This window comes from Falco naumanni, chromosome 11 (genome assembly GCF_017639655.2).
Source record: "Falco naumanni isolate bFalNau1 chromosome 11, bFalNau1.pat, whole genome shotgun sequence".
Lineage (NCBI taxonomy): Eukaryota > Metazoa > Chordata > Aves > Falconiformes > Falconidae > Falco > Falco naumanni.
Window position 1 is genome coordinate 33,616,707 of NC_054064.1, and position 14,930 is coordinate 33,631,636.

The window sequence follows — 14,930 nt, forward strand, 5'->3', positions numbered from 1 at the left end:
GGGCCAGCGCTTGGCAGCAGGTGAGAGCAGGCAGGGGAGGAGGGAAGGTCATTGGTTTATTTGAAGCCAGTGCAAAAATACATAGGCACATAAAATCCTTTTTGCTGTCAATACTGACTGACATATAAAGCCTGCCATACATTCAAATAAAAAGGTCACCTCTTTAATCACTAAAATGGTCATTTTGTAAATAGATTCTATATAGAAAAAATTTTAGTCAATTAATAGCATAGAAAATACTGTTGTAGGAACTCTGTTCGCTCTCCCAGTCTATACAATGCCATCCAGACCCTGGCACCAAAGTGTGCCCAGTTACAAACAAAATAAGTTTTAAAAATATTTTACCATTTGAACAACAAATCTAACCAGTAGATTCAAATATAAAAAAAAATAAACACTTTTGACAGAATCGACACCCTGACCGCAAATGTCTCAACACAGCGAAGTTACAAGCAAATGTGGCAAGAAGCAATTTGCAAATGTTTTTGTTCAAGCAAGCGAGACGAACGCCCAGGCCTGGCTGAAGGACCTGTGAGGTGGGACTGGGGGAGTCAGGGTAGCTGGGATCCTGTGCAGGGACCAGTTACCCAGCCTGGAGCTGTGGGAGTCACTCTGGGGCTGCTGCACGGCAGGAATCATTCACCATGTAGCCTTGCGGGGGGAGAGCTCTGCCTGCCAGTGCGAGGCTTTCCTGAAATTCAGGCAGCAATACAAATGATCTGGGAATTTTAATTATTTTTTTTTTTCCTCCAATTCTGCATGAGGCAGGGGGATCCCCGCTGCAGGGCTGCTCCTCAGCACTGCCGGGTGCCTTGGAAGTGCGGTACCCACCCCAGTCCCTGCCACACCAGCCCAGCAGCTGGCTGCCCCCAAAGGGGAGCCCCCCCCCCCGAGGGAAGACCCCGGCTCTGATACAGAGACATCGGCTCCAGCACGACTCCAGGAGTGGGAGTTCGGAGCAGGCAGCAGCACAGGGGCCCGCAGCCTCGCACCGCATCCTTCCCAGCGCATCAGGCTTTTGCAGCACCGTTACAGAAACTGTCATACGGGAACACTCACCACTAAAACCTCAACCTCCAGTGAGTACTTGAAAAAAAAACAACCGCTGCTTTGCCAAACAGCAGTTACATTTTTAGCAAATATCTCCCAGAAACAATACAGTGTCTAGAGAAGCTATTTTCCTGGTTACCAAAACAAGATATGGATAAACTCACTAGTTTTACCAGTATTTTTTAACCAAAGTTACAAACAGTTCTTCTTTAAGACAGTCCAAAGACAGACCCAGAAAGAAGTGCTGTGTAAGACAACCTTTAAAAAAAGATCAGTTAACACTGCCTGACGTATTAAAAGTCCCGTTCTTTTAACAGGTCACAAAACAAAACTACAAAAAAAAAAAACCCAAACGATGAACTGCAAGACAGGGCTTGGCCAAAGCTGAAGTGCTGGTGCTGCAGCGTGGGTACAAGGTGCGCTCACAGCCACCCAGAACGGCCCAGCTCCGGTCCCTGCAGCTCTTCCCGGTGCGTGCACCGTGCTGGGGTAAATCACTTTGCACATATTTTCTAGACAGGGAGGAGGCTCGGCGTGGCAGGTGGGACATCAGGTCTCTGGCACACCCTGCAGCTCTTCCCCCTGGAAGTGCCCTGCAGCGGGACCCCGGCACGGGCAGCAGCTTTCCCCATGCCCAAGACTCCCGGCCCCAGTGCGGCAGAGCCTACACGTGCCAGGTAAAACCTTCACGGTGGGAACAGCCCTGAGCCTTGTAAAAGCAACCTAGGGTAGGAAAGAGCTGGGCGGATGTTTGCAGGGCCCTTAGGAAAAATGGGAAACCCAGCTTTAAAAGTGGGTTAACAGAACAAAACAATAAAAACCAACCAATAAACACAAGTTCAGAGAGCACATTCAGCAAAGAGGTTTTGGCCCAAACCAGGAGCATCCTGCAGCAGCAGCTTTGCTGGGGAACTGCCAGTGCTCTCGGGCCCTCTCCCCTGGGGAGAGGGGGGGGTTCTCCAGCCTCTCGGGGCCAGGTCCCTGCCGGGTACCACCGTCTCACCTTCCCAGAGCAGCGGCAGCATGTGCTACCGGGCCGGAGGAGGGATGGAGCAGAGCCAGCCCCAGCACCTGTCCCCAGCTGGTGGCTGCACCGAGACAAGACGCAGCCGGGGATGCTTGGGGTATGGCCCTCGGAGCTGACACAGTCCTCCGCCACTCAAACGTGTAGGCTGCTTGAGCTGGTCTCTACTGCCAAATCTCAGCGTGATTAGAAACTCATTAATTCCTCGTGATCAGACTTAATTTGATGTATTCTTCACCGTGCGGTCAGTTATCTTCCAAATAATTTGTAAAGGCAGCAATCGAGATTGTGCAAATTAAGAGCATCACCGTTACTCCATGGTAGAGGCCCCTGATTCCTTCCCTGGCGTTCTGCCCCTGATAGATGATATTTGCTTCCAAATAACGCCTCTCCCGGTCACACAGAGCTTTTTCCTTTAATATCCATCTTGATGCCAGCTTCAGACTCCTTGCTCATTTGTTCCTCTGTGAAAGTGATGTAGGAATACACCAGGCTTCCAGCAATACTGCAAAACAGGGTCGGGTACGAGAATGAGACACCCTGGCTCAAGCCAGGGAAGCGACAGCGAGCTTGCGGCATGCTGTGGCACGCTCCCTCCCGCGCGGCACCCCAACCTGCCGCCAGCAGCCCCTGCAGATGCTGCCCTTTGCACCAGCACAACTATTCGCTGTATAGACCCACCCTGGGCACCCACAAACATTGGCTGCCAAAGAAAAGATGAAACCTTATGATTGGTCGACCAAAAAATAATTCTACCAAAAAAACAGGTATGCCAATGTTCAAGGATCTGCTGGAAGCGTCACTTTGCAAGAAAATTCTCCAAGAGCAGATGTTTTGTTTAATTCCTACCCAAACGCTTGCTAGTGCTGGACCCGCTCCATCACTGAAAGGATCCTGCTGAAGGACAGGGCAAGGACAGGGAGACTTCTCACAGCACAGAAATACACCCCAGAGCAGACAGAAGGCTCTTCCTAAAGCTGTGCTTTAATAAATGTGAAATAACAAAAAAAAAAAACCCACCAAAACAAAACAAACCCAGACTTCTCTTGCTACCTTAATTATATGGTTCGGACACACAACTCTAAGAACAACTGAAGTTTGCTGCTAAAATACACTTGTGCATCCTCCTGGCTTGTCGGGAAGCTCCGCACCGGCTCCCGCTGCAGCACAAATGCCAGCTGCAGGGTTTTTTTGAAAAAGCACGGAGCCAGCCAAACCATTCTGGTTTCACAGCAATTTTCACTTACAAATTATAAAATAAAAACTGCGACCCCTCAACGTTCTTACCTGATATTTAGACCAATGAAGTTTGTCCACGTAAAAATATAGTCTCCTCCAAAAAACATCCCAATATAGGTTATTAAAATATTCTGCAAAGGAACAAGAATTGAGGAACAGGAGCACAAGTTTCTATATAGCCCGAGACAAGCGTATGCTCCATGCATTAAAGCAACATGGAAACGGGACCCCCCAGATGCAGGGTGAAACCAGCAAGCGCTGGCAATACTGGGCTGCAAACAGGCAGGCTCAGAGCTGCTGGGAAACGCTCCCAGCAGGGGCTCTGCTCACTGCCGGCTGCAGAGCTCTCCCTCGACTGCAGACCAGCCTCGGCCACCCGCCACAGGGCGCTAAAACCCCGAGTAACACCCAGGAGCACCCATCTGTCTTTGCAACGGGCTGGCTGGGCAAAGGTGACCCGGAGGACCGGGGCTGTTCCTGGGCCTCTGGCACACCATTAGCTCCAAGGAAGCGAAATGCACTAACCGCAGGCAGCGCCACACACACACGGAGCATCTCCCTGCTGCAGACTGCAGCAGAAATAAATAAATAATAAAACCCATCCCACTGGACCGTCCTCCCCTCCGTGCAGCACACAGCAAAAGCCCCAGGGCCTCCATCCTGCCCTCCCCGCGCTGCTGCCGAGCGGCTGCCCAGAGCCAGCCCAGGCGCCCAGGGAGCCCCTCCAACAGCTACAGCAGCCGCTCAGCACCAGCCCCCAGCCCCACTCGCTGGCCGCAGCCCAGCAGCAGAGAAAGCCACTTACCTTAATGCAGCCAACTATTGTAGTTGTAAGAGCAGAATTATACTGAGTGCAAAGAACCGTGGAGTACATCAAAATAAACCTGCAGGAGGAAGAGTGGAGATCTGGCTCCAGGACACACTCCGGGCGCTGCCACTCATCTCACCACCTCTTCCCCTCTTTTCTAGTGCACTATTGGTACTTTTTTGGTTAAACCTGCACTGAAGCAGGGTAGGAAATAGTTTCCACCTGCCAGAGCTCTCAGAAATGGCATCCCTATCGGGACTGAAGGTATATTATTATTTTTTAACCCAGAATGGCTCAGGCCACCAAGATGCACAACTTCTGGAACAGAGATGCTTCCCCTACACCCAAGCGCCGGCCATGCCCAGGCAGCACCCGCCGCAGCAGCACGCATCCTTACCCCATTACACACGACAGCGTAAACTGCACGACAAAGAACGTGTCTGCCCAGCCCTGGTACTCCATCGCCTGCAAGAAACACACCCCGACACTTAAGAGGAAGTGCAGTGATTCACAGCAAGGCAAGACACAAACCCCCAAACCCCCGACAGTGGCTTTCACAAACACACAGCACAGCCCGGTGTGACGCCCTGCGCTGTGGGCTGGTCCGCATCAGCATCACCGCCAGCCCCAAGCAGCGCCCAACACAGCCCTCCTGGAAAAAGCAACAGTCCCACAGTTGGAAGGAACCAGGAAAGGCATTTTCCAGCTGGAATTGCCCTCCTGGTAACTCCTCCGTTGCCAACTGCAACACTCAAGACAGCATATCCCAGGGGAATTTAACCTCTGGAGACGGTGCCCAGAAAATGGCTAAAGGAAGTCTGCATTTCATAGGAGGGCTTTTTTGGTGGGTTGGGTTTTGTTGTTTGTTTGGGGGTTTTTTTGGGGGGGTGGTTGTGGGACACCCAGGAGGGTCCCTCTGGACACCAGAAGACACTTTTTTTTCCCCTGTGAGGGTGACCAAGTAACACCAGGGAGGTGGTGGAGCCTCCATCCTTGGACATACCCAGAACCCATCTAGACATGGTCCTGGGCAACCAGCACTGGGTGGCCCTGCCTGAGCAGGGGGTTGGACCAAATGGACTCCAGGAGGTCCCTGCCAACCTCAACCAGCCGGTGATGCAGCAAGGAGGTGAGGCTGCCCCCCCGCCCCCCGCCTCCCCTCCAGCAGGGCAGGGGCCGGCACAGGGGAGAGAAGGGCTGCCAAGCGCACAAGGATGCTGCCAGGCCCTTGGGACAGTTCCAACAGGGACACGAAATGCCAGCCCGGGGCAGGGGGGACCTTCCCGCAGGCGGCCCACCCCCTTCGTCCCCAGGAATTACCTGCAGGGTTTGCTCACCACCACCAGCACGCCCATCTCTGCCTCTCGCAAAGTGTGGCATGACAAGATATCGTTACCTTTGATGCTCGTTAATGAACTACAAGATTTAACACATCCACATGCACGAGTGCGGCAGGAGGCTTTCCTGTGCAAACCCCCCCTCCCCAGCGTGGTCCCCCACGATGCACCCCCGCCCCGGGAGCCGTCACCACCCCAGGCACGTTCAGCTGCACGCCCTTCACAAGAGGGTTTTTCATCCGGCTGCAACCGTGAAGTTTCCTGGCAGCAGCCCCAACAGAGCGCATCTTTGTCTGCCTCTGGCTGCCAGGAGCTCAGCCAGGGAAAAAGAAGTTTATTCAGGGGAGGGTAAAAAAAAAAAAAAAAAAAAAAAAAGGCAATTTCTTTATGAGCTGAACAGAGGCTGCACAGTGCAGCACAGAGCAACATTTTGCTCCTGCTTATAAATGAGCACTTTATCCCCAAATATATCCCACTGAGTTGCCCTTAATGAAGGGCAGGGTCTGAGCTACCTTCACTCCATGCAATCACTTCTCGCTAATCGCAGCTCATTATCTTAGCGACTGCTTACTGGGTTCGTCATCAGGGCACTAAGCTCCTAATTAGAAGAGAACCACCAGGCTGTCCCTGCCTGGCCACGGCTCAGGGCGAGGGGACAGGGGTGTCTGCCGGGGGCCCCGGCACCCACAGCTGGCACCCACAGGGTGGGCAACACCTCCAGCCTTCCCTGCCCACTGGGAGGGACACCCGTTCCTGCAGGCGTGACAAGCAAGAACTCCTGCTCAGGAGAGCCAACCAAGGTAGCTGCACACAAATCAGTGCAAGAATTATTAAATATAGAGATATATATATAACAATGTAAAATATAATAATACAACATAAATTCCACTTACATGGAACCGCCTGTAAATCGCACTGTGCCCCAATGGGGCTGCACAGGCAAACCCACCCTCAGAGCGATTCAACAGGGCAGAAAGGAGTTTAAAGAAACTCATTTATTCTAAAAATACTCAGCTCCTTTGTTTTAAATAATACTTGGTTTCACTTACTGCTCTCACACTTCCCCATTCCTCAAGCATTACAAAAACGTTGAATGGAGCAACTCTGTGGACTGAAAGCCCAACGTAAGCCTTGCAGCTACTCGCTGCTTACGCGGTTGGGGGAGGCAGCGACCCCCCGCCCCAACCTCCTCCCCCGTGTTTGCAAACCGGAGATAACGAGCGATTTTATAGCTTCACATTTTGACCGTTTCCCATTTTACATCCAACGGCCGAGTTACAGAAGAGTGCATTATGGAAGTACCGCTCATTAGGCAACCTGCCCTGCCCGTAAGCTCTGCTGCCAGCTCTGCCTTCGGGGACAGGAATCGTACCTTTTGCGCATCTCCGGTGAAGTAGGCGATGGTCAAGGTGGGAAAGATCATGAACAGTGCATTGTAATAGAGCAGACCGTATTTTCCCAGCTCCTAGAAATAAGAAACATCTGTGTATTTGAGCTGGTTCCAAACAGGAACATAAAACCTTATTCATGTTGCTACTGAAGGCTGGGTCTTGTGAGCTAAACCCACGTGGGACTCTCGGAGACAGAACTTGGAGGGTGGGTTTGTAATATAAATGTACATATTTACAATGTAATATATTTTTTTTAAATATACACAATATATTAATATACATATATATATAAACAGACTTGGTAACGAGCTTGCAACAGGCGTTATGGTCACCATCAATCAAAATGCCGTTTCTTTGCTGTCACAAGGGACTGCGGCTGTAACCAGCACGGGGGCACAGCTCTGGCCGGTGCTGTTTGGCACGGCTGGCACCGAGCACAGCACAGCGGCACTGCCAAACCTTCTGGGGAGGAGATTTTGGGAGCGGGACGGGGTAGCACCGGGTGAGCCTCACCCCCTCGCCCTCCCTAGTCGCTGCCAAGCCAAGTGCAACACTGCCGTGCCCAGACCGAAGCCGAAGGTCAGCCTACCTTTGAATCCAGCTTCTGTTTCACATAGGCACCGTTTGCAGCTGTTAAGGCATCATTAATAAGGATAAAAATATATCCTTCCAGATCGAATGCCAAGTCAGCACTGGGGAAGGAAAAAAAAAAAACCCTAAGTTAAAATTTTAAGCTGTGCAGAGTACAACATTGGCAAGATTCCTTCCACCTTCTGTTTTAAGTTGTCAGAAAAAGTTAATCATGGGAAGACAGACTAGGATTTGGGTCAGTAAAACATTCTTTCCTACTAGAGAGCATGTCTGAGGGTAAAAAAAAAAAAAAAAATCTGTAAAAATCAGCATTTACTCTCTCTCCTCTCAGGACATAGGGTGGTAGTGGGTTCGCCTCAGCTGCACTGGCCCGCGCAGGGACCCCTCAGCGACACAGCAGAGGGGACAGCACACCGGGAGCTCACCTAGCAGCTACGAATGCCCCGATGATCATAGCAAACACCGTCATCTGAACGCTCCAAGAAAACTTCTTCCTGGAAAGAGGCAGGAGGACACACCATCACCCACAGCTGCATCCCCGGTGCCGTACTGCCATCGCCTTGGGGAGCCTTTCCTCCTCCCAGCACTTACAGGGGGGCAGGGGGAGGAACACCCCAAGCAAACCAAGCCGTGCAAAAGCAGCAAGTAAAAGCAAGGCATTTTTAGACAATTATCTCTGTGATTTTAAAAAAAATAAACAACAACTTAGCATTGATGAGGTGCAAGTTCATGCAGACTCTGCCTGCTGCACAGCGGGATTCGGCTGGGCACGGGGCGCTTGCACCGTGCAGGGACCAGCCTGGGGAGGGGGCTGTCAGCACGCAGCGGGGGCAGTCTGGGGGTCTCCACAGGCACCCAGGCATGCCGGGGACGGACAGGCACAACACCCTCCGCTTCCAGACCTGCACCGCACAGCCAGGCTGCTGCAAGCACAGATGGAGCATCCTCTCCACCACCACCGGGCAGCCACGCGTGGCACCTTGTCCCACGGGTAAGGGGCTGCTCAGGGCAAGGCAAGTAGCCCCACTGCCTACCCCTGCGCCCCAAGCCCAGCGCCGTGGCCACAGGGGTCTCCAGCGCACGGCGGCTCGCTCACACCCCACAGGTCCTTCCAGCACCCTCGGGCTTCTGTAACTCACACGGGTCCCCGTCACCGAAGGGGCTGGGGAGACTCACTTGAGCAGGAATCCTTCAGCAAACATCGTGAACAGGATGGAAAACCTCCGCAGGACGGTGAACATGGGCAGGCTGCGAGGGGAGGATCAGCAGGGTGAAAAGGCGACCCCCGCCCCCCACCCACCCACCCCCAGTCGAGCATCAGCAACTCCCACACGGCAACGGGGTGACTCCCGCGTGCCTGACCTGCCCGGGGACAGCCACGGCGCCCCCCTCCCCCCGTGGGTGAGGACCAGAGCTGAGCCCCGCGACCCCACCCGGGGAGAAGCATCAGCCAACAGGCACCCGGAGCGTGGGTAGCGGAACCGGGCGGCCCCGAGCAGCTGCCTGGGGTCACCCACACCCCGCAGAGCCCGGGGACCGGCAGCAGCCCCCGCCCGACCCCCCGTACAGAAAAGCCTCCGTACTTCAGTTTCTTTGTGCTGAACAGTCCTGTGATCTGGTTCCCGAAATACAGGAGAGGTAGAGGAAACGTCTAGAAAACCAGAAGGGGGCTCAGCCGCGGCGTGCGTGGCCGGAGGGTGCCCGGGCGCTCCCCTGCAGCACCCCCTTGTACAGAGGCGCCCGCAGCCCCCACGCACAGCCCCCCCTCGGCCGCACACGCACCCGGCCCGCAGCCGCGGGCTCCTGCTGCCGGTGCGGGCGGTGCCCCCGGGGGGGGGAGGGGGGGGGGCGCTTACCCGCCGGGGGACGTGCCTGTCGAGGTCGGGGAACTTGACCACCCGCAGCGCCTTGCCCGCCCAGAGCACGGCCACTGTCGCCAGCATCTGCAAGGAGCAGGGGCGGGGGGGGGTCAGCCCAGTGCCCCCCGCATGGGGGTCAAGGGAGGGGACGGGGGGGGCCCCACTCACCTGGCCCAGCCCCACGCACAGCGAGGAGGGGAACCTGCGGGCAGAGAGCAGACATCAGTGGGGCACCGACTGGTGGGGGGTGCCTGGCAGCCGTGCCCCCCGCTGCGTGCGTGGGGAGGGGCCCCCGGCCCCCAAATCTGCAGAGCCCGCAGCTCTGGGGGGTCCCCGTGGGAGGAAGGGCACCCACGGGGGGGCGGCAGTGCAACGCGCCCCGGGGGGGGGAAAGGCGAGGTACGCACGGGGGTCAGCCCCAAAGGATGGGGGGCGCCTGCTGGGGCGCAGCACCCAAGGGGGGGGCAGGCACAGATGGGGGGTGCGTGCAGGGGGGGTCCCCGCTGGCACACAGCACCCAAGGGGGGTGCGCACAAACACGAACGGGGGCGCACGCAGAGGGGCCCCCGCGGGCGCACGGCACCCAGGAGCGAGGGGTGGCGAGGGGTCCCGCGGGGCGGGGGGGCGCAGGCCGTACCCGTAGGTGGTGAGGACGCTCTTGTTGACGACGACGATGAGGAAGGAGCTGAGCCCGTAGAAGGCCGCCGCCAGCAGCTTGAGGCAGAGCGTGAGGCCCGGCGCCGCCATGCCCCGCTCCGCATCGCCGGGCGCGGGGGCTCCCGCGGGGGCTCCCCCCTCGGTCCCGGCCGCCGGGCGTCTGCGCGCCGCCGACATGGCTGCGGGGGGCGGGGCCGGCGGGGGCGGGGCGGGGCCGGCGGGGGCGGGGCCGGCGGGGGGCGGGGCGGGGCGAGGGGGCGCGGCACGGGGCGGTCACGGCACGGGGCTCTAACGGCGGGGACCCGGCACGGGGGCTTGGCACGGGGGTGTAGCGGGGGGACGTTACACAGGGGGCTTGGCACGGGGAGGCCACGACACGGGGGTCTAGTGGGGGGAATGGCGAGGGATCCAGTACGGGGGGCATTGCGCTGGGGGTGCTGCATGGGGAGCTGGGGGGGGCACGGCCCGGGGGTGTACCGCGCAGGAGTCTGGCGTAGGGGGCACTGCGTGGGGGTCCGGCCTTGGGGGGCATGGCATGGGGGGGGACATCGCACAGGAGGGGGGCGGTTAGCAAGGCATGGCGCAGGGGGGCGTTGCAGAGGAGAGGGTCACGCAGGGGTCTGGCATGGGGGGGCACGGCATTGCAGAGGGGCTCAGCATGGGGGCACTGCGTGGCAGGCAGTTGCACAGGGGTCGGGGGGCACGGCACAGGGGGGCCATCAGGCAGCAGTCTGGCAGGGGGGCAAGGCATTGCACAGGGGGCATGGGTGACTGCACAGCGGGGGGTCATCCCGTGCAGGGGGCTGGCAGGGGGGCATTGCACAGGGGCCTGCTCCGCGGGGGCAGCACTGGGGGGCATTGCAGGGGCAAGGGACACTTGCATGCAGTGCAGTGCGATGCAACTTGCAGACATGGACTTAGTCCACACAACACTTGCCTTTTCTTGGGGGGGGGGATGGGGGGAAGGGGTGTCCCTCCCTCCCCACAGCTGAAGCAGGGGCGGGGGGCACAGGCTGGGGGTGCAGACACACAGGGGCCCAGCACCCTTCAGGCTGTTGCTTTTGGGTGACCCAGCGTGCAGTATTTTGGCACCAGACCTTTCCCTTTCCGCATTTTACTCTTCCCCTGCTGGGCCACATTCTGCCGAATGGAAAAATCCCCAAATAATGCAGCCTGGAGGGGAAAAAAAACCCAAATAAAGCAAATCACCACCCTATGGGTGACATCAGAAAACCTGGCGTTGTTCAGGATTCCGCTGGCAAACAAGAACCAGCACATGCGGCTAAAGCCGTCATTGTTGCCGTAGCTGCTGCCGTAGCTGCTGCCCGCTGCCCCCGTGGACCCCAGCCCCAGCAGCACTGTGGGGCTGTGCCATGGGGCTGGGGGCTGACGGCAGGCCCCTCCGGTGACAGCCGGGGGGGGCTGTGCCCTGCAGCCCCTCCACCCCGGTGTGGGGGAATGGGGACGTGGCTGGAGGGACAAAGCCAGCGTGGGTGGAGATGCTGCACTGGGGCGGGGGGGAGATGGAGGGGGCAGGGGTCTCTCGGACTGGGTGCAGGGAGGGTGGGATGAGCCCCCACTCGGTACTGCGGGGTCACTCCCGCCAGGAGGAGGTGACTGCGGGGTGCAGCCCTTGGCCATGGCGCTGGTCACAGGGGACACGTCCCCTTCTAGGGAGTTTTATCCCCAGTTCTCCCCCCGCCACGTCCTGGCCTGCCCAGGCACAGCCAGCCCCCGCATGGAAGGGGCCCGGTGGCCCCACGGGCAGAGCTACCGCTCACCCCGGCACCTGCCGCCTGCCCTGGCACGCTCGCCCTCGCCCAGAAGTTCTTTTTCCCAGCCGGCAGCCACAGCAGGAGCAGGGGCTGTTCCTGGCATGGCCCACACCAGCCTGCAGGAAGGACCCACCACCTCAAAGCCCAGGAACAGTTTTCCCGTATCTCAGATGTCCTTTTAGCCTGGCCAGACCCCACAGTCAGCAAAGCTCTTCTCGCTGGCATCCCCGTCCTTGCCCAGTGCGACGTCCTGTCCCTCCTTATCGAGCCGCAGCGCGGGCTTGGACCTGGAAATATTTACTCCTCCAAGAGCAGCAAGGAACCTAATCCCGCCTGGCCTCTGGTGCCAGTGGGATTGACGCAAGCAGCACCGCTCCCCAGGCCTGCCCTCCCCCCAGCAAAGCCCACTGCAGGGTTCAGGGAAGCCCCCACGGGTGCAGCACCCACAGCACAAATGCCACCGCGGCAGTTTTAACGTCAAACACGTGCACCCTCCGGGGGAATGGGTTGGGTCGGTGGCGGCAGGAGGTGCACTGTGATGGTGCTGGCAGGGTGAGAAGGGGCTGTGACTGGCGCCTGCCCCAGGGCTGTGTGCCCAGGATGGCCGTACCCCCACCCCCCGTGCCCCCTGTGCCCCCTGTGCCAAGCGCAGCTCTGGTACGGCACCGGCGCTTTGCTGTTGGCAGCGCAGCCCCTTCTGGCCCGACCTTTCCTTCCTGCTGAACTACGCCTCTGACTCACCGCAGCCATTCTACCCAGCCAGCAGCGACCCACCAAAGATAACAAATGTTAAATTAAATCTTAATCTCATTTGGCGACCAGCTGGGCTATAGGTTGCTCCCCGGTGCCAAACTGGTGATGACTCCGGGGTGGCATGTGCATCCCAGGGTGGGGAGCGAGCCTGGTACCCCCTGGGGTGAAGGCGGAGGGAAGGTCTGCAGGATGCGGAGGCGGCGGAGGGATGCGGCAGCCCCGGGTGCTGGCGGTGGGTGGGGGGCTGGCGCGGGGGCCAGGGCAGGTCTCGGCAGCCAACGAGGAAGTCTCTGCGAGATGCAATCGCCTGTGCAGGGGCGGCCGCGCTGCTCGGGAAAGTTAATGCCAGAGCAGAGGTGGGAGCAGGGTGCCGCGGGCCCCGTGCGCCCCTGGGTACGTTCTTGGCCGCTTGAATTCAAGGCTAGCAGGTGCCCCCCAAAACATGGGTGCTGCCGTGGCAGAAGGGGTGCAAGAGCTTGATGTGACTAAGGCAGGTTGAGGGTCGGGAGAAAGCACTGGCAGGGAGGGGGTGCTGATCCCAGCCCTGGGCTGGGCACGGCCAGCATGCCACAGGGACCATCAGCCGGGTGGGCATTTGGCTGGAAAAAGGCTGGGCAACACACTGGGTCCCAAGGGAAATGGGCACAGAGTGCTGAAGGCACCAGCCTGGTGCTTGGAGAAGCCTGCTGTGCCATGCCATGCCGTGCCATGCCATGCCATGCCATGCTGTGCCGTGCCATGCCGTGCCGTGTCATGCCATGCTGTGCCATGCCATGCCGTGCCATGCCATGCCGTGCCGTGCCATGCCGTGCTGTGCCATGCCATGCCATGCTGTGCCATGCCAGCTTCTGGAGGGACTCTCTCCACAGCAGCAAAACGCTGGCAAGGTATTTCCACCTCTGGCCATTGGGCTGTCAGGAGGATCTAAGCGCATCACCAAGACCTCCAAAGGGAGTAAGAGGGGTGACGGGATTGGGAAGCTGGGGCAGCGTAACCTGCCTCAGAGGAAGGCCAAAGCAGCCGGGATTTCTGAGCATGGCAAAGAGAAAGCCACGAGAAAGAGCCAGGCACGAGCGCTCGGCTGCTGCCCTCTGCCCGAGGGCTGGTGGCCCTGGTGCACGGAGCCCCAGCTCGCCACGGCCCTGGAAGAGATGAGGAGACACCAGTTTAACTAGCACCAGAACAGACTGATGGTCTGGGAAATACGGGAACCAGCAGCTCAGAGGGGCTGCGACACGTCCTGGGAAGGCCCCGAGGCTGGCTGGGTGCTGGGGAGCAGCCCCCACGCGCTGTGGCTGGAGGCACGCTGCACCGCACCCAGATGTGCTGTGCTGGCCCCAGATGTGTGCACTTACATTGCTGCCCTGGCTCCAGGTGTGCTGCCTGGGCCCAGATGTGTTTGCCCTTGGTGCTGTCCCAGCTCCAGATGTGCACACCCCCGGTGCCACCCCAGAGCCAGGCCATAACCTGGCTCCAGATGTGCATGCTTGCAATGTGGCCCCGGCCCCAGCTGTGCAGCCCTGGCCCCAGCTGTGCCCCCCCAGCAGCCAGGCAATTGCCCCACAGCCCTGCAGAAGGGACTGGGCTTCCCTTGGGGGCCTTCCTGGGCTAACTCCCCCGACATGGGGACCCCCAAGCGGCAGCACAGCCCACCCGCAAGGCGAGACCCCCCCTCACTACCTCCCAACAGTGTCCTCCATAGATAATACAAATGCTTGCATTAGACGATGCATTACAGACACTTGTAATATGCTGAAACCAAGATCCCCACCAAACCCCCCCTGACCTTGCTCAGGGTGTGCATAACCTCACATACTGGTGCATTATATATATGTATATATTTACACAATTTATATATGTATTATATATTTACATATATCATATACGTATTGTGTTTCTATATGCATTACCTAGTCACATTATAGTTTCAGCACACAGTGAGGCTCTTCGCTGTGGTGAAGCCCCCAGACCACGACAGCCCAGCGCGGCTGGCGCTGCCAGAGGAAGGGTCTCTCGTGCCCTGAGGAGGGAAATGATGTTCCCATACGTTTCCTTCTGCGCCGACAGAGGTGGTGAGCGGGGCTGCGGTGTTTCCTGTGGTTGCAGTGTCTAATGAGGTTAACACTGTTATTGAGGTTAACTCTTCAACCGACACGAGAAAGGCAGCCACGGGCTCTGCAGCGGCGGTGGGAGCCGGTGGGATGGAGAGCATTGGTGGGCTGGGGAGCACCGGTGGGCTGGGGAGCACTGTTGCAGCCTTGGCCCCTTTGGCCCCACACCACTCCACAGCCCGTGGCACCCTGGGGGTAGCTGGCCACTGGCACAAGCAGAGGGGTAGCCTGTAGCACCCTGGGGGTAGCTGGCCACCAGCACAAGCAGAGGGGTGGCCCATAGCATCCTGGGGTGAGCTGGCCACCAGCACAAGCAGAGGGGTGGTCCATGGCAC

The 14,930-nt window shown here is 58.2% G+C and overlaps 1 protein-coding gene across 1 annotated transcript; it reads right to left on the reverse strand.

Moving 5' to 3' along the window:
* Window positions 1-38: 38 nt before the first annotated feature.
* SLC35D1 (solute carrier family 35 member D1) lies at window positions 39-10,142 on the reverse strand. Its single transcript, XM_040611193.1, has 12 exons — window positions 9,937-10,142; window positions 9,468-9,501; window positions 9,297-9,383; window positions 9,024-9,091; window positions 8,617-8,688; window positions 7,866-7,934; window positions 7,439-7,541; window positions 6,831-6,923; window positions 4,519-4,586; window positions 4,119-4,197; window positions 3,362-3,444; window positions 39-2,579 (listed from the first exon to the last, which is right to left on the reverse strand). Exons 1-12 carry the CDS (start codon window positions 10,131-10,133, stop codon window positions 2,471-2,473), a joined length of 1,062 nt encoding a protein of 353 aa, XP_040467127.1. The 5' UTR covers window positions 10,134-10,142; the 3' UTR covers window positions 39-2,470.
* Window positions 10,143-14,930: the final 4,788 nt, after the last annotated feature.